Genomic DNA, 22,326 nt, shown 5'->3' with positions numbered 1-22,326 from the left:
GTAAGAGCTAAGATCTAAAAGGGCTCCCTCCGGGACCCAGGGGAATGGACTAAGGCTTTAGCGCCGGAACTTACACCCCGACGTTCGGCTGCTTGCGGCTGTTTACCGGAGAGATGGGCATGGTGGCGACTGGGTGGGGAGTAGTCGACCACCCCCTTCCCTGGCTTCTTCTGGAGCCCCTGTACCCCAACCCCCGGCGTCAGCGGCTCCGGCTAAGGCACGGGAATGTTTGCCGGACGTCATGGAGACGGTGGAGCCTTGGCCCAACAAGCGGCCGCGCGGTTGGCTGGCGGCTGGAGGCCGAGGAGGAGGGCGGAGGCGGAGGGGAGGGCAGAGGGTTGGTGGAGCAAGAGGAAGCCCCGGACGACGACTAGAAGAAGGAGGCGGGCGGCCCGGGCCCTAGGCCCCTCCCAGGCTCTGAGTCTCCCGGGCTGCAGGCGGATGGATGGGGCTTCTTCAGGCGGTGGCGGCAGCAGCGGAGGTGGCGGCGGCAGCAGCGGCAGCGGCTGTAAGTGCAGCCTCCATAAACCATCTCTCCTCTCCTAGCCCTGTTTGGGTGGAGGGGCTCCCGAAGTGTCCTCGGTCCCCTTTCTCTCCTTCCCCTCCCCCACTGCAGAGTACCGCCCGGAAGACCCTTAACTTCCGGGGAGGGGCTGAGAGAGCGCGCCGGGCGCACTTCCCCTCCCGGAGTGGCGCCGGCCACCCAAGGCGCATGCGCAGCTCCCCATCGCCATCCACCCCCTGCCCAGACAGGTCTTTTGCTTTGGCGGTGGCGGCGGCGGCGGCGGCGCCAGTCTTCCCCGGCGTCCGCGGCGCGCTGGGAGTCCGCTGCGGAGTGAGTTCGCTTCGCCTTGTCCGCTTCCGCCTTTCTCCAGTCGGCCCCGGAACGCGGTCGGGGTGGGGTCAAGCTGACCGCCCCGCTGTGGCTCCGCCTCTTTCCCGCAGTATCTCCGGGTTCTGTCTCATCCCGGGAAGGCTCCTGCTCCCACTGCAGCCCCCTGTGGTGAGCAGGGTCCTGGGCAAACCGGCCCTTTTCGGAGGGAGTGAGGGAGGGAAGAGAGGCTCGAAGAGGGTATTGTTGTGAGGGAATGAGGTCTTCCCAGCCCTTGGGAGGATCCCTGGGGGCAGATGCCTCCCCAGCCTTTGAATGGCCTTGTTCTTTCAGCTTTTGCTGGAAAGATCTCTGGCCTGGAGACCATCTCTAGTCCTCGTTTGCTGTGTGACCTTGGGCGAGTCACTACCTCTCTCTGGGTCCCAGTTACACCTAAAGCTTCTTCCAACGCTAAAACTCTTAATTTTGCAGAAAAGCTTATGCAGTTCCAAGATTGGCCTGTCTACTGAGGCCGCTTAGACGAGATGACCCGGCCTTGAGTGAACCTTTCTTCAATCATGGGTGGAATGAGGCGACCTATTTATTGGATCGCTTTTATTCCTTTATCATCAGTTACAAATTGCATGACTCAAGACTCATTAATGTTTTTCTAAAACTGTCATGGGATTCCTGTCCTAATTCCTGGCCGTCTTTTTAAAAATTAGAGACGGCGAATGGTGAGCTTGTAGTATCATCGTCTCTAGTCTCGTTACTACTGAGGCTCTCTTTCCTTTGATCCAGATGGTGTGGTGGCTCGATTCTCCCAGTGCCTGGCTGAGTTTCGGACGTGGTTAAGAACCAACTGGTTGAGGTTCAATGCAGACAAGACGGATGTGATGCTGGTAGGCAGGGGCACACTTGGAGATTAAGGGAGGGAAAGTCCAAACTCCCTCAAGTAATATAAATGTTATATTACTCTTCCAGTGTTTGAGAACTGCTGATGGGCCAATAATTTCCAGAGTTTGGGTGAGATAAAAATAACATGTCAACAATATAAAAACTATCAAAATATCAGTTTGTGATAATCTGATAAAATGGAGCCACTGGATAAAACTCTTTATGTAAAAATTATGAAAAGAAGAACCACAACTGTTCTTTGAAGAACCAAAAGGCTATATAGGTGTTTTGGGGTGGCGTTAATAATAAAAATCAAACTAACAAAAAGATGATGCTGATTGTCATAGATGTGGGGCTTCCAAATGTAATGCATTACTGCTTTGTAACCTATATTTTGCCTGCTAGAGTAAAGGTAAAACTCAGTTTATCTAAAATGTACATTTTAAAAATAGGTGAAGTTTTTTGACATTTAGCTATCTTCAACCAAATTAGTATAGTTATCCATAAATTTTCACCTGCACATCATGTGTAGGCTGTCACTTTTAAATAAAAATTTAAGGAAATAGTTAACACAATCTCAAAAGGGACTCATGGACTCTGAAAATTGTTAGATACATAATTTGGTTTTAGGGTTTTGAATGTGCTGTTTTAATCTATTTCATTCAAACCGCCCCAGAGTCTGAATTGTTTTCTCGGTGCATTTTGAGAGGTACCTTTTTGAAGTGCATAACATATTTATATTGTATACATTATATTTGAATCAGGTATTGGTCCTGAATAAAAGGTTATATTTCTTAGGTATGTGTAAATTGCCAGGTTTACTTATTGGTTAGTTTGGGGTACTGGCTGAAGAAAAATTGAGACCTTAAAATGCTTTTGTTAATAGCAAAATAACTTCGAGGGGTTCGTGTGTGTGTGTGTGTATGTATGTTTGTGTATTGCAGACTCTATAAAATTGTTTAAAACTTTTTAATGTAGTATGCAGTAAATTGCTTAAAAATAATTTCCCAATATAACAGCAGTTTTGAGTAGCTTATGTGGTAAAAGTTAATGTTAATTTGCCTGAAAATAAGGAAGCCTTTAGGTGGGGAATGGGAGCTAAAGAGGCATTTATTCAGGCTTTGTATAGTGATTTTTTTGTTTTGGGACATTAGCCACAAACCTCACATATAATTGGAATTAACCACACCTTTTAGCTTAACTGTAAACGTTTTACTACACAATTCTAACAGCTACCATTTTGGATATCACAAAATAAAGATTATAAACCGTAATAATTTTAAACAGCTCATAGGCAACAGTGAATTTTCTCATGCTTTCAACTCTGTAATGTCCCGTTTTCAGCTCCTCTGGTATCAATAGGCTTTAAAGATTTATTTTTTGTTAACCCAAGTATAAATATTGAGTGTTTGTATTTGAATACAAAGAAGACATCTGTTGAATTAATCCAAAGTGCTGAAGAACTCAGGGTAATGGGTGGAAATAACAAGGAGGTAGATTCTGGTTTGTTAAAAAGAAGAATGTTCCAAACATTAGAGGTTTTTTTGAAAAGAGCAGCCTTTTCATGAGACAGTGAGTCATTGGAGGTGTTTAAGCTTAGGCAGAAAAGCCTGGTAGTGGGGAAACAGAATGAGGGATTCCTACCTAGACAGTGTAGAAATTGACTAAGGATCTCTAAGATCCCATCCAACATTAAGATTCTATGGCTAATGAATAGTTAATTTTTACATATTTGATACTGAAGAGGTAAGCAAGTGTTTTGAGAATTTGCTTTCCTTAAGATGGCTCCTTAAAATTTTTAAAGTATAGCACTAGAATAAAATGGGGAGTAAAACTATACTGAATTCAATAATAATGTTACCAATGACTTACAATATTGGAGCTGTTTCTTTTTACCTTTAGAATATCTAAACCTAAAAAAAAAATCATGTAACCCACATTTACAAAAAAAGGAAGGAGAAAAATGTAGAGGGAATCTTTCCCCTAAACAATAATGCCACATAAAAATAGTAAAATTGATAACAATATCAATAAACCTAAAAGTCATTTATCAGTAAGATGGATATCTATTCAAATACGTCCCAGGCCTCGATATTCCTGACAATTTCAGAATTTATTCAGTAGCTTAAGGGACCGTGATCCCCAGCTCTTTATCACAATTGGGATTCTTGTTGATGAATTAACTGAAGAATCAAAGATTAAACAGGCTTAAGCAAGTTATTCCTGTACCTTGCATTTTGACAATACTTTTAAATTTTCCTTTGGATAACCAGCTAAATTTCATATATTAGCTTTAGTATTTAAATGGATAATTCTCCTTCAGCCGGTGGTTTTATAAAGCCTGAGTTTCTACCTCTAGGCCCCTTATTTTTCTTATCTTTACCCACCTCAGGTCTAGGCACATACATTGTTCTTTGCCTTCACAGCTGTTTCCATCAAGCATCTCAAAGTGAAAAGTGTTTGAATATGAACTGGCTTATACAAAAGTCATTTCTATTTAGAGTCCAAAGGACTAAGGTAATTCAACAGGGTAACTCTTAGAAACTGTGTACCTATGCTAAAATATTTATTCCCTCAAGGAATCCTGAAAAACACTTTTATATAAGTATTCTAAAAAAATAAAATGAAAATACTGTACAGTACAGTTAATGGTAAAAATTGTTTGTAGATTTGGGAACCTTAAAGTTTTCCTTTCTCTTCTTTCCCTTGCTTTTCTTTCAGTAGAAAATGTGCATCAGATGTTTATGTTTAATTGGTTTACAGACTGTCTGTGGACTCTTTTCCTGTCATATTACCAGGTAATGTCCTTACTTAGCAGCTACTTCATATACCTATAAATGCACAAAATATTCATGCACAAATTATTATTGGACATAAGAATTTCAAGTTAATGTTGAATCTTTGGAAATAAGAAGCTACTTAATAGAGTCTAGAATTTTAAGGGAATACAAATAACTTAAAACAGCCTTCCCCATATTCCTTGTAAGTTAAGTATCAGTTTAAAGAAAAATTGTATACGTGCACATTTATGCAATATATTGTAGTGCTGGCATCACATTATTTGGAGGGAATGAATGAGTTTCATATATAACTTGTTGATTTTGGTAGTCATTTTTGAAATTGCAGTAAGAAGAACCCTTGAACATTTGGGGGAAAACGGGTCTTTATGAAATAAGACTTTCTAACTTCTGGTTTGGTAAAATGTGTTAGTGCACGTTTTAATATCACGTTTGCATTACCCAGTATCTGCCTTAGTAATGGAGGTGAAACATGTGTGTTATTTTGCAATCATTGGCTCTGGCAGTCATCAGAATTGTCACCAAAGCCACTTGGCAGTTCTAGGCCAATACATTAAAATAAACTTTTAAATTGCAGGCATTTCAGGCGTTGCACATAAGCAAGTTCTCCATCTATGCAGTCGAGTCGGAGATTATTTATATCTATTAAAGAGCAGCTTTTCAATATTTCACATTTAAAATTTTTGTCTAGTTGTGCAGAATTCAGCCGTTGCACAGTTATGTTGCTACTGGCATTACAGAAGGTGTGTGAGGAAAAGTAAATGATATATGAGGATGGCAGTCTACCTAGCACAATCCCTTTTCTTAATCTCTGCTGTGACCTCTAAGATTTTGGCACATGGGATTTTACAATTCCTGTAGGGAAAGAACCAAGAGAAATATCTGTCAAGGGATAACCGCTTTCAAAGCGCACTAGTTGCAGCTGTTGCATCACAGCAACATCCGTTTTCTAACAAATGCACTTCAAAAAAGGCCTACATGTGAAATGTATCGTATCTTTTCCCCTTCGATATGAATGCAGGACGCGGCTAGTTTGGCTAGTTTCCTCGACCTCTTTGGTCCCTACAGCCCTCTCCCGGGCTGGAGTCGCGGATCCGCTAGGGCAGGCGCCCGGCACTAAGATGCCCGCCTTCCCCCACACCCACCTTGGCTCCGCCTCCTCCGCGCTCCTCCGGGGGAGGGCTGCCTCGGGGCCGCGCGCGCGCTCCAGCCTTTTCCCTCCAGTCCAGCTCAGCCCGGGCGCCGCGAGGGGGCGGAGTGGGGTGTGGTGGGCGCGCTCGGGCGGCTCCTGCGCGTTCCCGCCGAGGCAGCGGCGGCGGGAGCGGCAGAGACGGTGGCGGAGACGGCTGGAGTCCCGTTGCCGAGTCTTACATCCGGGTTCTGGCCGTGACCCAGCTGCGGCCGCCGCGGAGATGTGACCCGTCAGTACGGCAAATATGGCGGAGGTAAGGGAGTGAGCGCCCCCTCCCCGTCCCGGAGCCGGGCGCCCCCAGGTCCGGGCCGGGGAGGAGTGGAGTGGGCCTGGCTAGGGGAGGCCCAGTCCTGCTGGCGCCACTGCCCACCTGTTGTCCGGAACAGGCCGCGCTCTGGGCGGGAGTTTTCCGTGGAACTTAGTTGGGATGGGTCCGGGGGTAGGAGGAAGCGGAGGCGTAGTTGGACTTCGGGGGCACTCTGAAGGGTCGAGGGCTGCGTAGCCGTGCGTACGGAGAGGGGCGAGGGGGGAGGGGGCGCCCGCGGGGCTGGGGCGCCTGTGGCGCAACTTCGCCGGCCGGTGCTAGGGGCCAGGAGGGGAGCTGCTGTTTCCTCTTCTTGCGAAGTTTCTTCCTTCCCCAGTCGAGATGCTGTTGCGCCCTTCCGCGTCACCCCCGTCGGTTTGCTACTGACATTCTGCCTGTGTTGGGGAAAACGGCCTTTGATTAACTCTGTAATTTTCTTGATGGTGACCAGATGAGCGTGGAGAAATAAACCTGGTCTTTCGCAATCCTTTCCTCTAGGTTGGGGGAGTCTCCCCATTTCTTCAAACATTCCCCCTTCCCCCCCCCCACCGGAGAACCTCTTTTTCTCTCTTTACGTTTCAGAAGAGTTGCTTTCTCCCTTTCTTACCCCTCATCACTTTCCAGGCATTTACCCCCCTTGCAAATCTAGGCTGTCTATTCTTGTCTTCTTTCTCTACCAGTTTTTTCCCCCTTAGGGAAGATTTTTTTTTTTCCCCCGTTTGCTCTTTTTCTAGTAAACGAGTTGCCAAAGCCCCCTTTCTTCGGTGGCGATTGTTTTACATTTTGGGGCCTCAGATCGGTGGGCAAACAACCTCTGTTGATTAATTTGAATTTAGGATATACTACTGGAGATTTAAATTTTTCCCTCTGATTTAAACCTTTAAACATTTGGTTTTTTTTTTAACACGTTTTTTACCCTTATCCTCTGAAGAATTTCGCTATCCTTCACTCGCTGGAGTTCAAGAGGTGATATATTTGGACTTTTTTGTCTTCTTGGAGTAGAGCCACTCTAAATGTTGATAAAGCCGTTTTTTTCATGTGAGAATTACCATTTTTATAGTCTCAGAGGCACGTAAAAACAGATTCAGGAAGTAGGTAATTTTATGTATCATCCAACCCCAATTTTTGTCTTCATTATTTGCTAAATGAAGTCAATGGTGAGTACACTTTTATCAATACCATAATTTCTCCTTTTTAAACCTTGGAATACAGAAACATAGGTGATGGAAAAGAATATTAATTTGGACGCCTTTTCATGTACCTGTTGAGTGGAGGGACCTAAAGCTTAAACAGTTGTCTGGAGTGGCTCTTCGGGTGCTCCTTCCCCTTTATGGAAACTGACTTTATATTTTTGTCTTGGAGTATTTGCTATTAAAAGAGGAAGAGATTTTACTGTAGCAGGATCGATTGCTGCCAATATTATTTTTAAAAATTCAATATTCTGATTTAAAACTAAATTTAGATCTTAGGATTTATTTCAATTTCTTTTGCTCTTTGTGGTTAAAGAATTGTATTTCAAGAAATTATGAGTTGGAGAAAACATAGTTCTTTGTATTTCACTTAAATGTGACTGGATTCATTTCACTGGGCTGAAAGGTTTTTAGCCTTGATGAGGTTCTTAAGTGTTTCTTTCCTTCATATGTAAGAGGGGAAGGGGTTCTGTGCAGCTGGATTTACATATATTTTGTCAAATAGTCTTCGTGGGATCCCATGCCCATTAGATAAGCAGCGGTGTGTTGTAATAGGTGATGTGGTTTCTTGCCTCGTGGTGCTGCTCACAATGGTTTGAGCTTTAAGTTCTGTAGTCATATTTTAAAGCAAGATATTGTTGAAGGAAAATATCTTAGTGTATGAAAATACGGTGAAATTTAAATTTAAAAAAATCTTACTCAGACATTTTAACTGCCTACCACACTGAAAACTTACTATGTAAACAAAAGCATTTTTAACATTTTATTTGTTTTAAAAATTAAAGATGGTTGCATTCATGTAAGAGAAGAAAAGCAATATTTTGAGCCACTAATCACTTCCTAATAGTTTCAAGTGTATGTTTTAGTTTCCTTAAAAATTACATCATTTGGAGAATGGAACTCTCATATTCTGTAGGAACACATGGATAGTTCAGTTTCAGGGAGAAAAATACCTGAATTTTGTTTTCAGTGCACTTTTTTAGTGACCTGGTATCTTAAAAATTCATCTTTTATAGTCTTCCATTACTTGTAGATGGTTTTATTTATAGTGAATTTGGAGGAAGAGTGGAGGAACCTTCATCCCCTACAGAAAATCTAGAACAAAAAAAAATTTTTAGAATGATTTTAGAGACTGGTCATTTTAAAAATTAGATAAGAAGAAATGCTTGGTTTATATTATAGAGTGCTTTTACTTTTATGTGAACTCTCAGGAGATTCATTCTTTTTTTTTTTTTTTTGAGATTCATTCTTTATGCTGCCAATACAAAGCATGTGGTAAAATAATTCAAATGCTGTGCTCTTGCACTTTTGGTTAAATAGACCTGAGGATTGACACTAACTGATAAAATAACAGTAAGTGCAAAGTGACAGTATGCGTTTATTTGATAAATCTGAGGGGAAAACAGGTTATTGAAGAAATAAGTCTCCAGAGAAAAATGTAGGTATTATGCTTCTGTGCTTTTTCGTTGTTGTTTCCTACATAGAATGACCCTGACCTTGTTTTTCCAGAAAAATATTTAATTCTTAAATACAGTTTGCTTTAGATGTGAATACAAAACACTAATTTTTCATACTTGATCTGATCATCTTAGTCCATAATAGGAAGTATGTGTTTAATGCTTATTAAAATTGTAGTAACATTAAAAACATACTTAATGTATACAGAAGTAATAGCATATGCTCCCTTTCTTAATACTTCTTGGTAATATTTCTCATTGTTTATTATCCCTTAAAATTATTAATCAACCTTCCAAAAGGAGGCTCTCCTAGTCACACTTAAAGGAAGGAAATTACAGGGCAGTGGCAGTTTTACAAAGGCAATGAGAGAGAAAGAATAAGAGGAAGAAATAGGCGATCCTTTGGGTTTTATAAGGAATGTGGTGTACAGACCTTTGGGAATGAACAATTTGTCTTTTATTTCAGAGTTTGTAAACACATAAGGGACTTCCTTTTCAAGGGAAAGAAAGCCACAGCATAGTGCAAGACCTGTCTTTTCACCTAGGCCATATTGTTGTCTCATAAAGAGAAGAAAATTTAATGGATTTGCTATTCTGTATTAGTTTTAAGTATTTTAGTATTTCCCAAAAAAATACATAATCTTGTTTATTCACTATCAAATCTATCCATTTCTCTTAAAAACAGACTCCCTGTGTAGCATTTTTCAAGGGTATTTGGATTTTGTTTCTTAAGGAAATAGGATCATCTTACTGCTATTCTTGATAGTGTTAATTTCTACTCTAAACAAAACTTGTTTTACTGCAATGAATTTAGGCCTTAAAACTGCTAATGAAAAAAAACCTTTTTTTGGTGTTTATACTTACAGAGCTATTAAGGAATTATCCAAAGTGTTTAACACCAATGCATGAAAGTCTTAAAAAGCTTAATTCAAAAGGAGTAATAGTCAAAGTGCTTGATAAGGTAGGAAAGATTAGTTGGGAAATATAGAAGTGAATTTCTTTTAGAGAATTCTTGAGACTAATCATTTTCCCAAATAATTCAGAAATACAACACTGCCATTGAAACTTCAGTGTTTCTTCATGAAAGGTAATCAGCTATATAGAAATTTATTGCATAAAGTTCAGATGGAGTCCCTGTATATTTCAGAAGATTTGCAAATTCATTGCAGTGATTAAGTTCACATACCAGTTGTTGCTGGGACCCATTCTGTTCGACCTATGCCATGGCTTAGAATGACTTTTATAATTAGGTTTATGTAGATATGAAATTCATAAAGTAGCAACCCCCAAAAGCTTTTTGCAAATTGAGATCATCTTTTTTTCCCAGTAGCCCTAGATTTAAAAAAAAAATTTAGAAGAATCTTAAACATATCCCATCCATGGAGCTAAGTATTCCTCAGTAGTGTTTATGTCTTTTGAGCAATTCATAATAAAAGTAAAGAACTTAGATCTCAAAGGAAATTGAACTAAACTTGAAGAAATCTAAATCTTTTCATCTAAGGGAAGATGAAACTGAGCAGAGAGCTTATGCAGTTTGTCCTAGATTGTGCTGTTTGTGGCACAATTAAGACTGGAATCTAGTAGGCCTCTGAATTCCTAGTGCTTAGTAATAGCAGTTCATCCTCTGATTTATTACTACTGTGGTAAATTTGCTAGTTTTAACTCCAAGGCTTTGTTAACCAACAGCAAAGTTAAGTGATTTAATTGTGTATGGAGGAAGAGAGATGGTGGGCCCTGGCACAGTCTCCCTGCCTTCTCCACCCTGGAGTAGGCCCTAAACTCCTTTCTGTCTTCATCCCGGTGAGAATCTGTGATTCAGTGTCTGCATTACTAAGTAGGTGGTAATAATATTTAAATGGTGGTGGAATTGGTTTGAGGGGAACAATTAGGACAGTTACACGTATTGAAAAATATGCTCTTGATTGTCTGGGATAGAAGAGTCTAATGACTACTTCATGTTTTTACTACCTTATTTATTTATTTATGTTTTAGTAAGGGTGATATTCTAGTTAGTTGATCTTTTATCTCTCAATTTGCAGTTTTCTGGTATATGGGATATTTCTTACCATGGTCTAGAAAAATACAGAAGAAAAACATTTGAACAAGTCTGAGGCATTGAATGTTTGTTACAATTATTAGCTTGATCAGCTGAATCATATATGGGTGACGGTATAAAAGTTGCTATAAAAGTTAACAGAGTTCATTGTTTAACTTGATTTAGCCTATTCATATTCTGTCTGTCTCTCTAGTGTTTTCCATCTCAGATAAAACAATTACGTATGTACCTAAAAGAAAACTAGGTTATTTTTCAAAATTATATAAACTTGTTAAAAAAGAAAAAAAAGGCAAATACTAGGTTTTCTTGAAAATCTAAAAGTAAAGGAAGAAAGTGAAAATAGCTCATAATTGCATGAGATAATCTCTACTGACTTTCTTTTAAAAAAAAAAAAAAGAGTAATGCTTGCAAGTGGTTAAAAAATTCCAACAGTACAGAAAGGTATAAAATGAAAAAAGCCTTCTTTCTGCAACCCATACTCTAGAGGTAACTGTTGTTAACAGATTCTTGTGTATCTTTTTGGGGGAAAACTTTTTTATGTATATTCCAGCCCAATTTACTCTCTCCTCTATACTTTGCTTTTTACTCCTAACATAGCTGTCTATTTATCCAGATGCATGTACTTACATATACATATATATATTTTTCAGCATTTTTTTCTCAATCAACAGGAACAGAACTGTCTCATTCTTTTTAATGGATTAATAATGTTCCATTGCTTGGAAAAACTTTCATTTCTAACTAGTTAAAGGATGGACTTAAATTTTTTCCCAACTCTTTGCTATAGACAACTTTGTGGTGATAAACGATATACATGTATCTTGGTGTGCTGTTTTAGGCATATCAGTAGGGTAAGTTCATGTTGGCAAGATGATCTCCAGAATGCTTAAACTAACTCATACTTCTGCCAGTAATGTATGAGTGCATTTTAAGTACATTTTAATCCCCAATGTAAAAATTTTCTTTACTGCTTACATTTTATAATTTGAGCTTTTGCTAAAAATAGGTATTGCTACAAATGAGTACCTGTTTAGCTTTAGTTTTATTTTTCCCCTCCTTCTTCCTTTCTAATTTACTGTAGTCATTAACGGTAGATGTTGCAGGTTTTTCTAGAGGGTATTGTTAGAGATACCAGTTCCTAATGTGACATAAAAAAGAGTCTGACATGACAGATGACAACTTGCAGTCACATTTTTAAACATGCTTTGGATAGATGAAAACCATTTTAAAAAGAAAGAGAAAGGAAGGAGGAAGGAGGAGAGAGGTAAAGATAATTTTTTTTTTTTTTTAACATAGTTGTTTCCTTGCGAAGTATATAAGGAATCAGATCCTAGGCTTTACCTTCACCACCCACCGTGGAACCTTGATCAAGTCAGTTTATCTCCCTGGGTTTGCTAATCTATAAAATGAGGTAGGTGGGGCAGGTTTTATTGCCAGGTTTATGATCAGGTAACTTTATGCATTTGAAAATGTGTAGTGCTCTATGAACATAAGCTGGTTCTGCTGTTCTTTTAAATACCTAAATAAAAAATGCCCTCATTTCATACTAAAGTTTCCTGTATTATGATACTAAACTCATATTTCATTTGAAAGATAATCATTTAGTTTGTTGGTTGGACAGAAGTAACGTTTACAGTATACACTATTTTCAAATGCCTGTTTTCAAGAAGCCCGTCTTTGATTTAATTGGATATAATTAACTTTCAGGAAACCGGTCTCACTCCTGTCTTCATCAAACCGATACAGTAGAATTTTATTTTGAACATAGAATACTAAAATATGTATCTATAGGCAAACCATTCCTACTTCCCCGCCCCTAGTTCTAATCTAGATATACCATCCATCAAATCATGGTTTTAAAACATTCTAGTATGTCTTACATAATATGATTAGCGCTATCTTTGAGCACTGGGTGTTCCGCCTTATGCCAGCTATACTTACAAATGCTATCAGTCCTCTAAACATTTGGTATTTTAATAAATGGAAGATATTTCGGGCCTTTTTCAGAACATTAAAGTAACTATTTACCAATAAAACAACAATCAGTGTGGTGTTTATTGGCATTTAGCGCAGTCTGAGGTGTCTTACAAACGCAAATACAAATACAGACGCTAGTCGCAATTCAGTATCTGTGTTATTGCCAATATCTAATAACATCAGTGAAAATGTACCTTTTATTCTTCAGTAGAATAACTTATTTTTAATCAGCCTTTTTTATCAGAAGATTGTTAAACAGAATAATTATTGAAGTGTTCAAAAAGAGCCAAATGCTCAAAGAGCTATTTCTTTTTAGCTAATTTGAAAGAAGTCCTGGGTTTTTTTTGTTTATGCCATGCAAACCAATTTCAGAAGTTTACTAAAAAGGAAAAACAGCATTGTAAGGCTACTCTGTGGATAGTGAACCTGGGACCAGATGAAGATAGTCATTAACTTTGCTGTAGCCTTGAACAGAGGTTGTGCTTAAACTTGGGAAATAAAGTGTGAAGTAGAAGTGGATTAATATTTTAAAATACTGATTTGCTGTGTAATAATTTGTGTGGTGGTTAAATCTATTTTGAGCTAGAAGTATATAGCTGTTCAAAAGGTGTTAAGCAAGCTAAAAACCCTTTTTATGGTTACATTCTTTGTTACCCTGCTCTACAGCTTCCCATTGGAGGAACCAAATTTAACAGTAGCACTGTTTTCACTCTGTTGTGGCAGAGTAACTTTTAAGTAAAGATGGTGGTGGGACGCTTGAAAATATATAATACTGAATACTGTTGGTCTTTTGTTAGAATGAGACAATGCTATAGGCAAGAACCATTCTTTTATAAGAATTAAAAGGAAAAAATAGGACCCTTGAAAAAGTATGCCTCAAAGCAATCTAAGTCACCACGTGGACTCTAGAGTGGCATACTTACTGCAGTAGCATAATGTGGACAGTTTTCAAAATGGACTTTTAACACCTTATAAGAATTTGTCTTAGATGCCTAGCTTTTGAAAAATCGGGCACTTTGCTCATTTCAGTTTTGTTCTTGCCTCTCTGCCCCATTTCTTAGTACAAAGAAGGAAAACACTAGAATATCTCTATCTTTTTGCTAGTGCTTTTGGACTTCCAGCATCTCTGACTTATAATGAGCATGAAATAGATAGCTTGAAATGAATAGGCAAGGTTTCAGTTATAAAGTTTATGTCATTTGAGGCATTTTTTGAATTTCTGTTATTGAATTTGTCTTATAGGAGTTGATGTTTGCAGATGACTTGTTTATAATTGTGAATTAACTGAATTAAGATAAAACACAGCCACAGACTGTCAAGTGGTGATAACACTAAAATAAGTTGCTAACAATTTTATCTTTAAATTTTCCAGATGCTTGTGGTTAAATTTATGAGAGGTAGAATGGTACAGTAGAAGGAACATTATAATTGGGAATCTTTGTGATCTTCCATTAGATAACTTAACCTTCCCAGATTTGAGCTTGAAAGGTTGTTAATTCTGTGGTAATTTAAAAGTATGTTTTGTGTTAGTAAAGTTAACCTAATGTACTGTCTGGTGCTGAAGTAACACTTAAATTTTTCCTTCTGCTTTCTTACAACGAAATTTTTATTTTAAACAACGTTTTAAATTGTTTCTGCCTCCCTTCTCACACTCATTTTAAGCCAGAGACCAGCTTGATAACAAACCTTGGGTTTTCCCTGTATTGATAAGGAAATAATATTTTAGAGAATTCCAGGATCTAGAATCATATCTCTTGAACCACATATATTATGAGATACATGTTTGCCTTTAAAATCTGAATCTAATTCCACGTTATTGTCTTTGTTTCTAGATTTAGGAACGTTTTAGATTTTTCTCTATGCTTAAGTTAACATAATGTCAGAGAAGGGATTATATGGGAAGTTTTAGTTTGTCTTAGACAATTCGGACATTAAAACGTAACTATAGTTTTTGGTGTTTATATCAGTCATTGAATAACTCCTGTAATGTTTATAAAGATTTACTACACAAAGATGCTAATTTTTGTTCTTTTCTCCCCCACTCAGCCATCTGTTGAGTCTTCAAGTCCAGGTAAGTATTTTCTATATTTTTTATAATCTCTGTTCGACTAACATTTGGCCTATTAGTTACATAAAGGTTAGAGGAGTTAGACTATCATCTGACTTGCTTTTCTTCTGAATGCTTCTTTTCTCTGGGGAAAAAGAAATGGATGAAATATTTGACTGCCCGTGAAGGTACAGGTGAGGCTGCTGTGAGTTCAACCTTGTGACTATTTGTGGGTTTCTTCTCTCTCTCTCTTTCTCTCTCTCTTTCTCTCTCTCTTTCTTTTTAATGAATTGCCACATGTATTTTGTGTAGTTTTTATTTACTGTTTGATTTGAAGTATATTTGAAGTGTATTTTTAAAAAGGAAACATTAACTGCTTAGAAATATTTGCTTGTATGGGAAACTCAAAGTATTTGAGAAAAATATTGTTAGTGCATTTAATGAGAGAGGGAAAGGTAAAATAAAAGATTCAACAAATGAGTGTTGTTGTGAATTAAGAAAGTTATTTTTAGATTTTATTATTTGTAGTATCAGGCTTCTGTCCAAGGAAATGTTTATTGTTTTAAGTAATACTAATTGTAGGCAATTAGGAAAAAATTAGGAATAAAAACTTAATGTAAAAAAATTTTTGGTCCACTGGTGAAAGGCTGTGTCCTTCGTAACATCTGTACTTTGGAATTGATGCTAATAATAGTAGTCATGTGACCCAGGCTAAATGGTCTGTCTATAGACTCCACTAATGTAAACCAGTTACATATAGTAGCCATTAGAGGTGGGGATTTAGGGAAGGGAAGGTAATAAAATGGTTAAATGAGTGCACGTGATGTATTATAAACTGAATTTATCTTTTGAGTCTTTGCAAAGATGATGTAAGGTACTTTTTAGCGATTTTGCAGTAGGATGGAATCCTATGACGAAGCAGTGATATTAGCCTTAACTCTGAAGCAAAATACTTACACAAAGCACCAGACTCCCTAACCCTAATAACTTACTTTTGGGATTCTTTTCCCTAGGAGATTGCCTAATCTTGGGCCTTAGTAATTAACAGAAAGGAATAGGATGGTTAGTTGGTCTCAAAGAACAAGGTAAAAAGAAGTCAACTAAAACAAGGGAGAAGAAAAATAGAGCAACATCTGTAGGAATACATAATTATTGACTAAGTGTCCTAGAAGATTGCTGTGTGAACCGAAAAGTTTTGGGACATTTCCATTGAAAACTCAGAAAGAAGGAATAATGATTGGGACAAAGAAATAACAAATAAATTAGTGATTCTCAAACTGCTCTTATAGAACCCTTGTGTCTAGTCCCTCACCTAGTACTAAGATCCCCTACTAAAATTATGCCACATTCTTCTTAATTTCCAGAAGAAATTAAGGTAATATATACTTTTCTAAATGTTTTTATTTTATAAATCATTCTAAAACTCTGATAACTCATTTGTATTATAACAAGTTAGACAGTACCTGATTTAGCAATTATATATTTAGTTATTTTAATTTAATATCAATATTTTGTTATGTTCCTCAAAGAGCACACTGACTTCTCAGTGCTTTGCCATCTGACCTAGCTTGCAGTTTACTCATCTTTGTGAATATAGGCTCTTTTCAGGTATTCTTTGAGGCAGAATATCTACTGCTTCTGAAACTCGGGCTTACAGGAGCCTTGGAGCACAGTAAAAGCAAAGGCATTGGAATTGGCAGAACCAGGATTAAAATTCCGTTCTTGGCACCTACTGGCTCTGTGAGTTTAAACATGCTACTTAAACTCTCTGAGCCTCAAGTTTTTGTTTTTTGTTCATAGGATTGTTTGAAGATTAAATGAGATAATGTATGTGAAGTGCTTAAGCATAGTATTTGGCACATAAGAAAATATTGTGAGGTAACAAGAACCCTGGAGTCTTGGCGCCCCTTATTCCTAATTGTCTGATTTTTCAAGAAATCAGCCTCTCTATCTCTTTGTTTTACTTATTGGTTTTCTTAGTGGAGTGAAATAGAAGGGTAGGTACATCTATTAATATAACCTTTAACACTTTAAATTGATAAAAATAAATTGCTAATTGTTTTTGGTTTTTTTAATGTTAAGTAACTCATTTGTTTATTAGGTAACAATGCTTTTGTAAACTTAAGTCCAGGTTTGGCAATAGCCAAATATGGGGATAGTTTATAGACTATATATGCCCAGCATTTGCTATCTCCTATTACAAGTTTTGACCCTATTGAGTACAGCAGTATTCCCCAGCCACGAGGCTAAAAATAGATTAGCTTATACAACAGTTCCCTACTGGATTATTTTTAATGCCTTTCATAAGAGTTTTCTATGTAATTTTAATAAACTTTGCTTTTTATACTCTTTGAGTTATTTCAACTAAGTAAGTTAAGGACAACTACCTTTATATTAGAAGATATTTTCGCGGGTATGTGATAAAATAATATTTGAGTTCAGCTATATTTTCATTAGACTATATTCAGATGATTGTGTATTTCACATGACTATATATTCATACTCATTGGTTCTATTAAATATCAATCAATTGATTACAAATTGATTTTTCTCACACAAAAGATTATTCTTACTTGATATGACCATTTATTATTTACAACTCACGTTTTGTTGGAAGATTACAGTACTCTTCAAACATTCCCCCCACCTCCCCCCCCGTTTTGCAGTTGTCTCTGTAAATATATAGAAGTGAAACAGGGTAAAAAATAATCCTGAAAGAAGATATTTTGTGGGGGGGTGATAAGTAAGGGCAAGAATTTTAGAAAACAACAAATAATACTACCTGTGCATAGCTTTTTGTGCATAGCTTTTCCCTCGTACTTTTACTTGACATATCCAGCTTCAGATAACATATACATTAAATTAATATTAATAAGATACACATAATTTGGTTTACCAAACTGTTTAAAATATTCTTTACCAGGAGGTTCAGCAACATCAGATGACCATGAATTTGATCCATCAGCTGACATGCTGGTTCATGATTTTGATGATGAACGCACATTAGAAGAGGAAGAAATGATGGAAGGAGAAACAAACTTCAGTTCTGAAATAGAGGATCTTGCAAGGGTAAATAACAATAAGAGCTAGAGAATGAAGTGGTTATAACTTTTTTGTGGAGAGAGGAAACACAAAATTTTAGTTCTCTACTTTATTTTGGGGAAAGTGGTATTATATATAATCAATACTGAAAAATTCTGTGTGGTCATAGGTGGGATAATTTAAAGTTGGAAATTTTTTAAAAAGAACTTTATTATGTGAATTAGAATTCAGTAGTTACTTTGGTAAAACATCACAAAGTCAAAATATCAAAAATATCAAAAAAAGGGTACTAAATTTCCTCTTGCATACCTCTGCCTTCCCCCAATTACTGCACCTTTTATTTACTCCCCTTCAGAAGCAAAATTTCTTAAGAGTTGTCATCATCTTCCTCATTTCCTGCTTCCTCCATAAAGTGCCCTAGCTTGTCTCTGCCCCTTTCCTATCAAGATAACCAATGATTTCATTGTTATATCCTTTGGTCACTTCTTTCTCTACTTAACTCTCAGAGGTATTCAACACAATTTACCATTCCCTTCTTTTTTTTTGAATTTTAGAGCACCCACTGTCGTTTTCCCGATCTCCTTGTTCCTCTTCAGTGTCTTTTGCAGACTCGTCTTCCTTTCCTCAAGGATTAGATTCGGAAATTCCCAGTTCTCAGTTCTGGGTTGTGTTTTCTTCTGTCTGTAGATCAGTGCTCCTCAGAATACAGTATGAGGGTCAGCTGCATCAGAATCACTCGTGGACTTACTAAGAAATGTGCATTTGTATGCCTCTCCCCCAGGCACACTGAATCAGAATGCGGAGGGGGAGCTCAAATCTACATCTTCACTAAGTGTGCACACCAAGTTTAGACACTAAGTTAGGTGGTTGATCTCATTTAATCCCATGGTGTCTGTGTATGCTCAGTATTTCTTAGTTATTTTTCTAGCATTAACCTATACCCTGTCTCCAGTTTTGTTTATGTAACCACCTGCTTGACGTTTCTGTTTGGCTATCTCAGTAGACATCTTTACATTTTAAATGTCTAAACAGAACTATTGATTGATGTTCTCCTTCCTCTGCCTGTTTCTTCCCTGTTTTCTCCATCTCAGTAGAAAATGGTACTACTATTTACCTTGTTGCCTGAGTCAGAAACCAGGGAGTCATCTTCCTTCATTCTCAATATCCATTCCTAAATAAACCTATCATTTCTATCCAGAAATATCTTTTATCTGGCTCTTGTTCCATCTCTGCTGCTGCCCTCAAGCCCAGGTCACCATCATTTTTAGCTTAGACTATTACAGTAGCTTCCTAACTGGTTTTTCATGTCCTCTTTTACCACTCTTCTCTCCAGTATATTACCACAGCAACCATGATGATCTTTTCAAAATATAAATCAGTTTATATCAGCCTTCTATTTAAAAAACTCTTCAGTGGCTTCCTGTTACACCAGAAGAAAATCCAGACTCGTTGCCCTGGCCAGCAAGGCCACCTACATGACATGGTCCTTTATCCATTTATTACACTAGTTGTATAGCTACACTAGTTGCTTTTGTCCTTAGATGTGCTGGTTTTTTCACACTTCAGGGGTGTTCACCTCATTCCCACTCTCTGGTATGTGCTTTCTGAGTCGGGCTCCTTATCCTCTTGAGTCTGGGCTTAATATTCCCTCCTCAGAATGGCCTTTCCTGGCCCCTAATCAGCTTTTTTTAACCACTGTACCCCATTCAGTGCCTTCTTTATGCCTAACACAATTTGTAATTATATGTTTGTTTAATTTTTTTGTCTGTATCCTCCTTTAGTTCCATGAGAGGAGGGATAGTCTGTTTTATTCACCAGTGTATTTCATGGCACCTAGCAAGAGTGGTCACTCAGAGTTTTTGAATGAATGAATAAATCAGTTTGGTATGCTATCATTGAAAGGTATTATATATACAATCTGCTGTACTCCATGACAAAAAGAACATAAGAAATAAGACATATGCCAGCCTTTAAGCATTTGGAGTACATAATGTCATTGAAAAATGAATTCTTATACTTTTACAGTAGTAAAGATTATATGTTTCAGAATTTTAGTTTAGAACTTTTTAAAGTGTACAGTTAAAGAGCTGGAAAAGTAGTCTTATTAAGTCAGATCTTGTCAGGTGATCCCATTTTGAATCATTTAGTGATTAAAACTGGCTTAATCCATAATACCTAAGCAATTCAATATTTTATTAAGCCAGACAACAGAATTGATCTTAGTGGTAATGGTGTAGAGCTGTTATAAAAGCTTTTCAAGGATGAGTTAAAAAGAACACAAGGAATCTGGAGTCAGAACTATTCTTTAGGAGAGGCTGGAAAGCCATTCAAAAAACTGGGATAATTTGCTTGGATGATTCAGAACCTAGGTGAACATCAGAGGAAACAATTGATTTAACAATCAATCACAGTGGCTTCATATATTCATGAAGCGGAAATGCAATTATTTTCAATTATTTGCCTGTATTTCACAGAAACTTACCACTTTAGATTTATTTTCTTTTTTCTGAATAACCCATCCATGGGATAAAAAGTAAAGGAAGAAAATCGTATATTTTCCATTTTTTCACATTTTGTGTTACTCAAGTAATTGAGTAAGTAATTACTCAAGAAGAGATAATCAAGTACAGGTCAAAATAGGTTATGAAGTGGAATGATTATTGTTTTATTTCAGAAAATGGGCTACTATATTTAATTACTACAAAATTACTAATGGGCTTCACTAAAATTTTGGTCGTGTTATGATCTTTTCCTATTTTCTCCTTTATTCTACCTCCTTCCCCAGTCCCTTAAAACCCCCCAAAATTTGCTTTCAAATCACCCTTTTTTAGGAAAAAGTAATTAAAATATACAAAGGGAGAGAAAGACAAGGGAACCAATCTTTTACATTCTTTTCAACCAGACAGTCTTAAACCTTCTCAGAGAATACTTATAACTTTTCCCAGAGTAATTAAGGCTTAGGTGTAAGTAGCACATAATCACCAGTGCTTTCATCTGTAGCCTAGAGCTGAGCTACAGGGCCAATGTATTGGATTTCCTATAGTTGTAAACTCTTCAGGTCCAAACCAAACTGGTTTTTGTTCTTATTAAAAAGGTGAGCAAGATTTTGTCATTGATTACTAATTTGCTTCTATAGAAGTGAAACATCATAGTTGTGTCAGGAATTGGTAAGGTAGTTTATGCCTGGCACTTTGGTTGCATGAAATGGACCTTTGATGTAATTGGGGCAAAATTTTGACAGTTGATTCGTTCAGGAGTTATCAGTAACTGCAATAACCTGTAGTTTTAAGTTCATTCAATGTGAATTCTAAAATTTCAGTGTAAACTAGCTTTTATGTGTATTGTTATGTTTGTATGCATGAATCTTATCAATATAAAATATTTTAGGTAAGTTTAGCATTTGAATGTTTTAAGAGAATTAGATGTACAGGTTAGAATTTATCAGTGATCTTAGAAGTGTCAGAATCATTCCCATAGTAAACTTTGGTTTTCTGGGAATGGCAATATGCAGGTTTAACTCGTGTTTTTCAAATGCACTCTGAAAACCCATGGTCTCACTTTGAACAGTAGCAGTCTATTTGGGGGAAGAGGGATCAGGATCAGCTATATCTTTATGTATTTATATTTTTGAAAAATCACATTATAACAGTGTTAATAATTAACACTTTAAAGTGCTAGACACATTTCACCCAGTGACTCTCCAGAGCTAGAGAATAAAGATTAAAATGTGAGAGATTGAGGTTTTTTTTAAGTGTACACACCACATGAATTATACATATAAAAAAAAGAAACTCCAGCATGGGGATTATAAAGAAGAGTTCACTGCCTTCATCTCTTCATAGTTTATTTTGTAGTTAAGCCCCAGCCCCAAGAGGTTGGTTACCTTAGGAACCAGCACTCTTGTCCAATCTGGATGTGGTCTCTTAAGCCTTCCTGGCTGAAAATCAGTCTCTTTCGTTCTTTCCCCCAACTTAATAAGTATTTACTGGTAAGTCACAATAGGTATAGAAAGAGTACTACGTCCATCCACCAAATGGCCCTTCAACGGCCAACACCTGGTACCACGTGCAGTCATTGGTAAATGACTGATCCCCTGGTGTGAGGGGGAGGGAGCCACCTCCTGTGCAGCTAGGAGACGGATACCACTCCAACCTTACAATACTGCTGTTGGTGCTTGGTAACGTTACCCTATTGTTTTGAAGTTTAAGGACAGATTTAATTTCAGATATAATGTTTGTCTTTGAAAAAGTCTATATTCTTTCCACCTCCAGCTAGTCTCTGGTGAGCTTATATAGACATGATTGTCCCTCTTTTTGTTACAGTGCTTAGACAACTTATTTTTTTAAAGCACAATATGTAGGTATAGTCCACATGGCTGATTTTTATTCATTTTGTACTATGTCCATTTTCCTTCTTATATGTCTTCTATGTCCAAGTTTCCTTCAGCTTCTTTCCTTACTTTCCCTTACTTCTTATAGTCTATCAACCCAGCACATCTTATTTCACTCTCCATCAGAATGATGTACACTTAACCTAGGATCAGGTTTTGAGGAAG

General features: G+C 37.5%; 2 protein-coding genes across 27 annotated transcripts in view; one reads left to right on the top strand and one right to left on the bottom strand.

Annotated features, from left to right (window-relative positions):
* The window catches only part of DNAI4 (dynein axonemal intermediate chain 4), a gene marked incomplete at its 5' end in the record, with an annotated part of 134,366 nt that extends 134,123 nt beyond the window's left edge, over nt 1–243 (bottom strand). For all 8 annotated transcript variants that reach the window (XM_082419262.1, XM_082419261.1, XM_082419260.1 and 5 more), the window contains one exon: nt 107–243. In XM_082419262.1, coding sequence (XP_082275388.1) covers nt 107–243 — 137 coding nt within the window. The remainder of the gene's footprint in view (nt 1–106) is intronic.
* The window catches only part of MIER1 (MIER1 transcriptional regulator), a gene marked incomplete at its 5' end in the record, with an annotated part of 55,452 nt that continues 33,351 nt past the window's right edge, over nt 226–22,326 (top strand). For 9 of the 19 annotated variants that reach the window (XR_014252417.1, XM_082420196.1, XM_082420193.1 and 6 more), the window contains 4 exons: nt 226–508; nt 1,613–1,713; nt 14,729–14,753; nt 17,653–17,798. Coding sequence is in view for 18 of the 19 variants with exons in the window: in XM_082420196.1 (XP_082276322.1) it covers nt 226–508; nt 1,613–1,713; nt 14,729–14,753; nt 17,653–17,798 (555 nt within the window). Of the gene's footprint in view, nt 509–718; nt 1,004–1,612; nt 1,714–1,795; nt 1,838–3,818; nt 3,915–4,416; nt 4,507–5,730; nt 5,952–14,728; nt 14,754–14,886; nt 14,924–17,652; nt 17,799–22,326 lie in introns of those variants that run through there. The other 10 variants (XM_082420187.1, XM_082420186.1, XM_082420188.1 and 7 more) reach the window with 10 other exon arrangements.

Source organism: Balaenoptera physalus, assembly GCF_965194825.1.
Source record: "Balaenoptera physalus genome assembly, chromosome: 1".
NCBI classification, from domain to species: domain Eukaryota; kingdom Metazoa; phylum Chordata; class Mammalia; order Artiodactyla; family Balaenopteridae; genus Balaenoptera; species Balaenoptera physalus.
The sequence above is the reverse complement of the archived record's forward strand: the minus strand, read 5'-3'. Positions and strand labels throughout refer to the sequence as shown.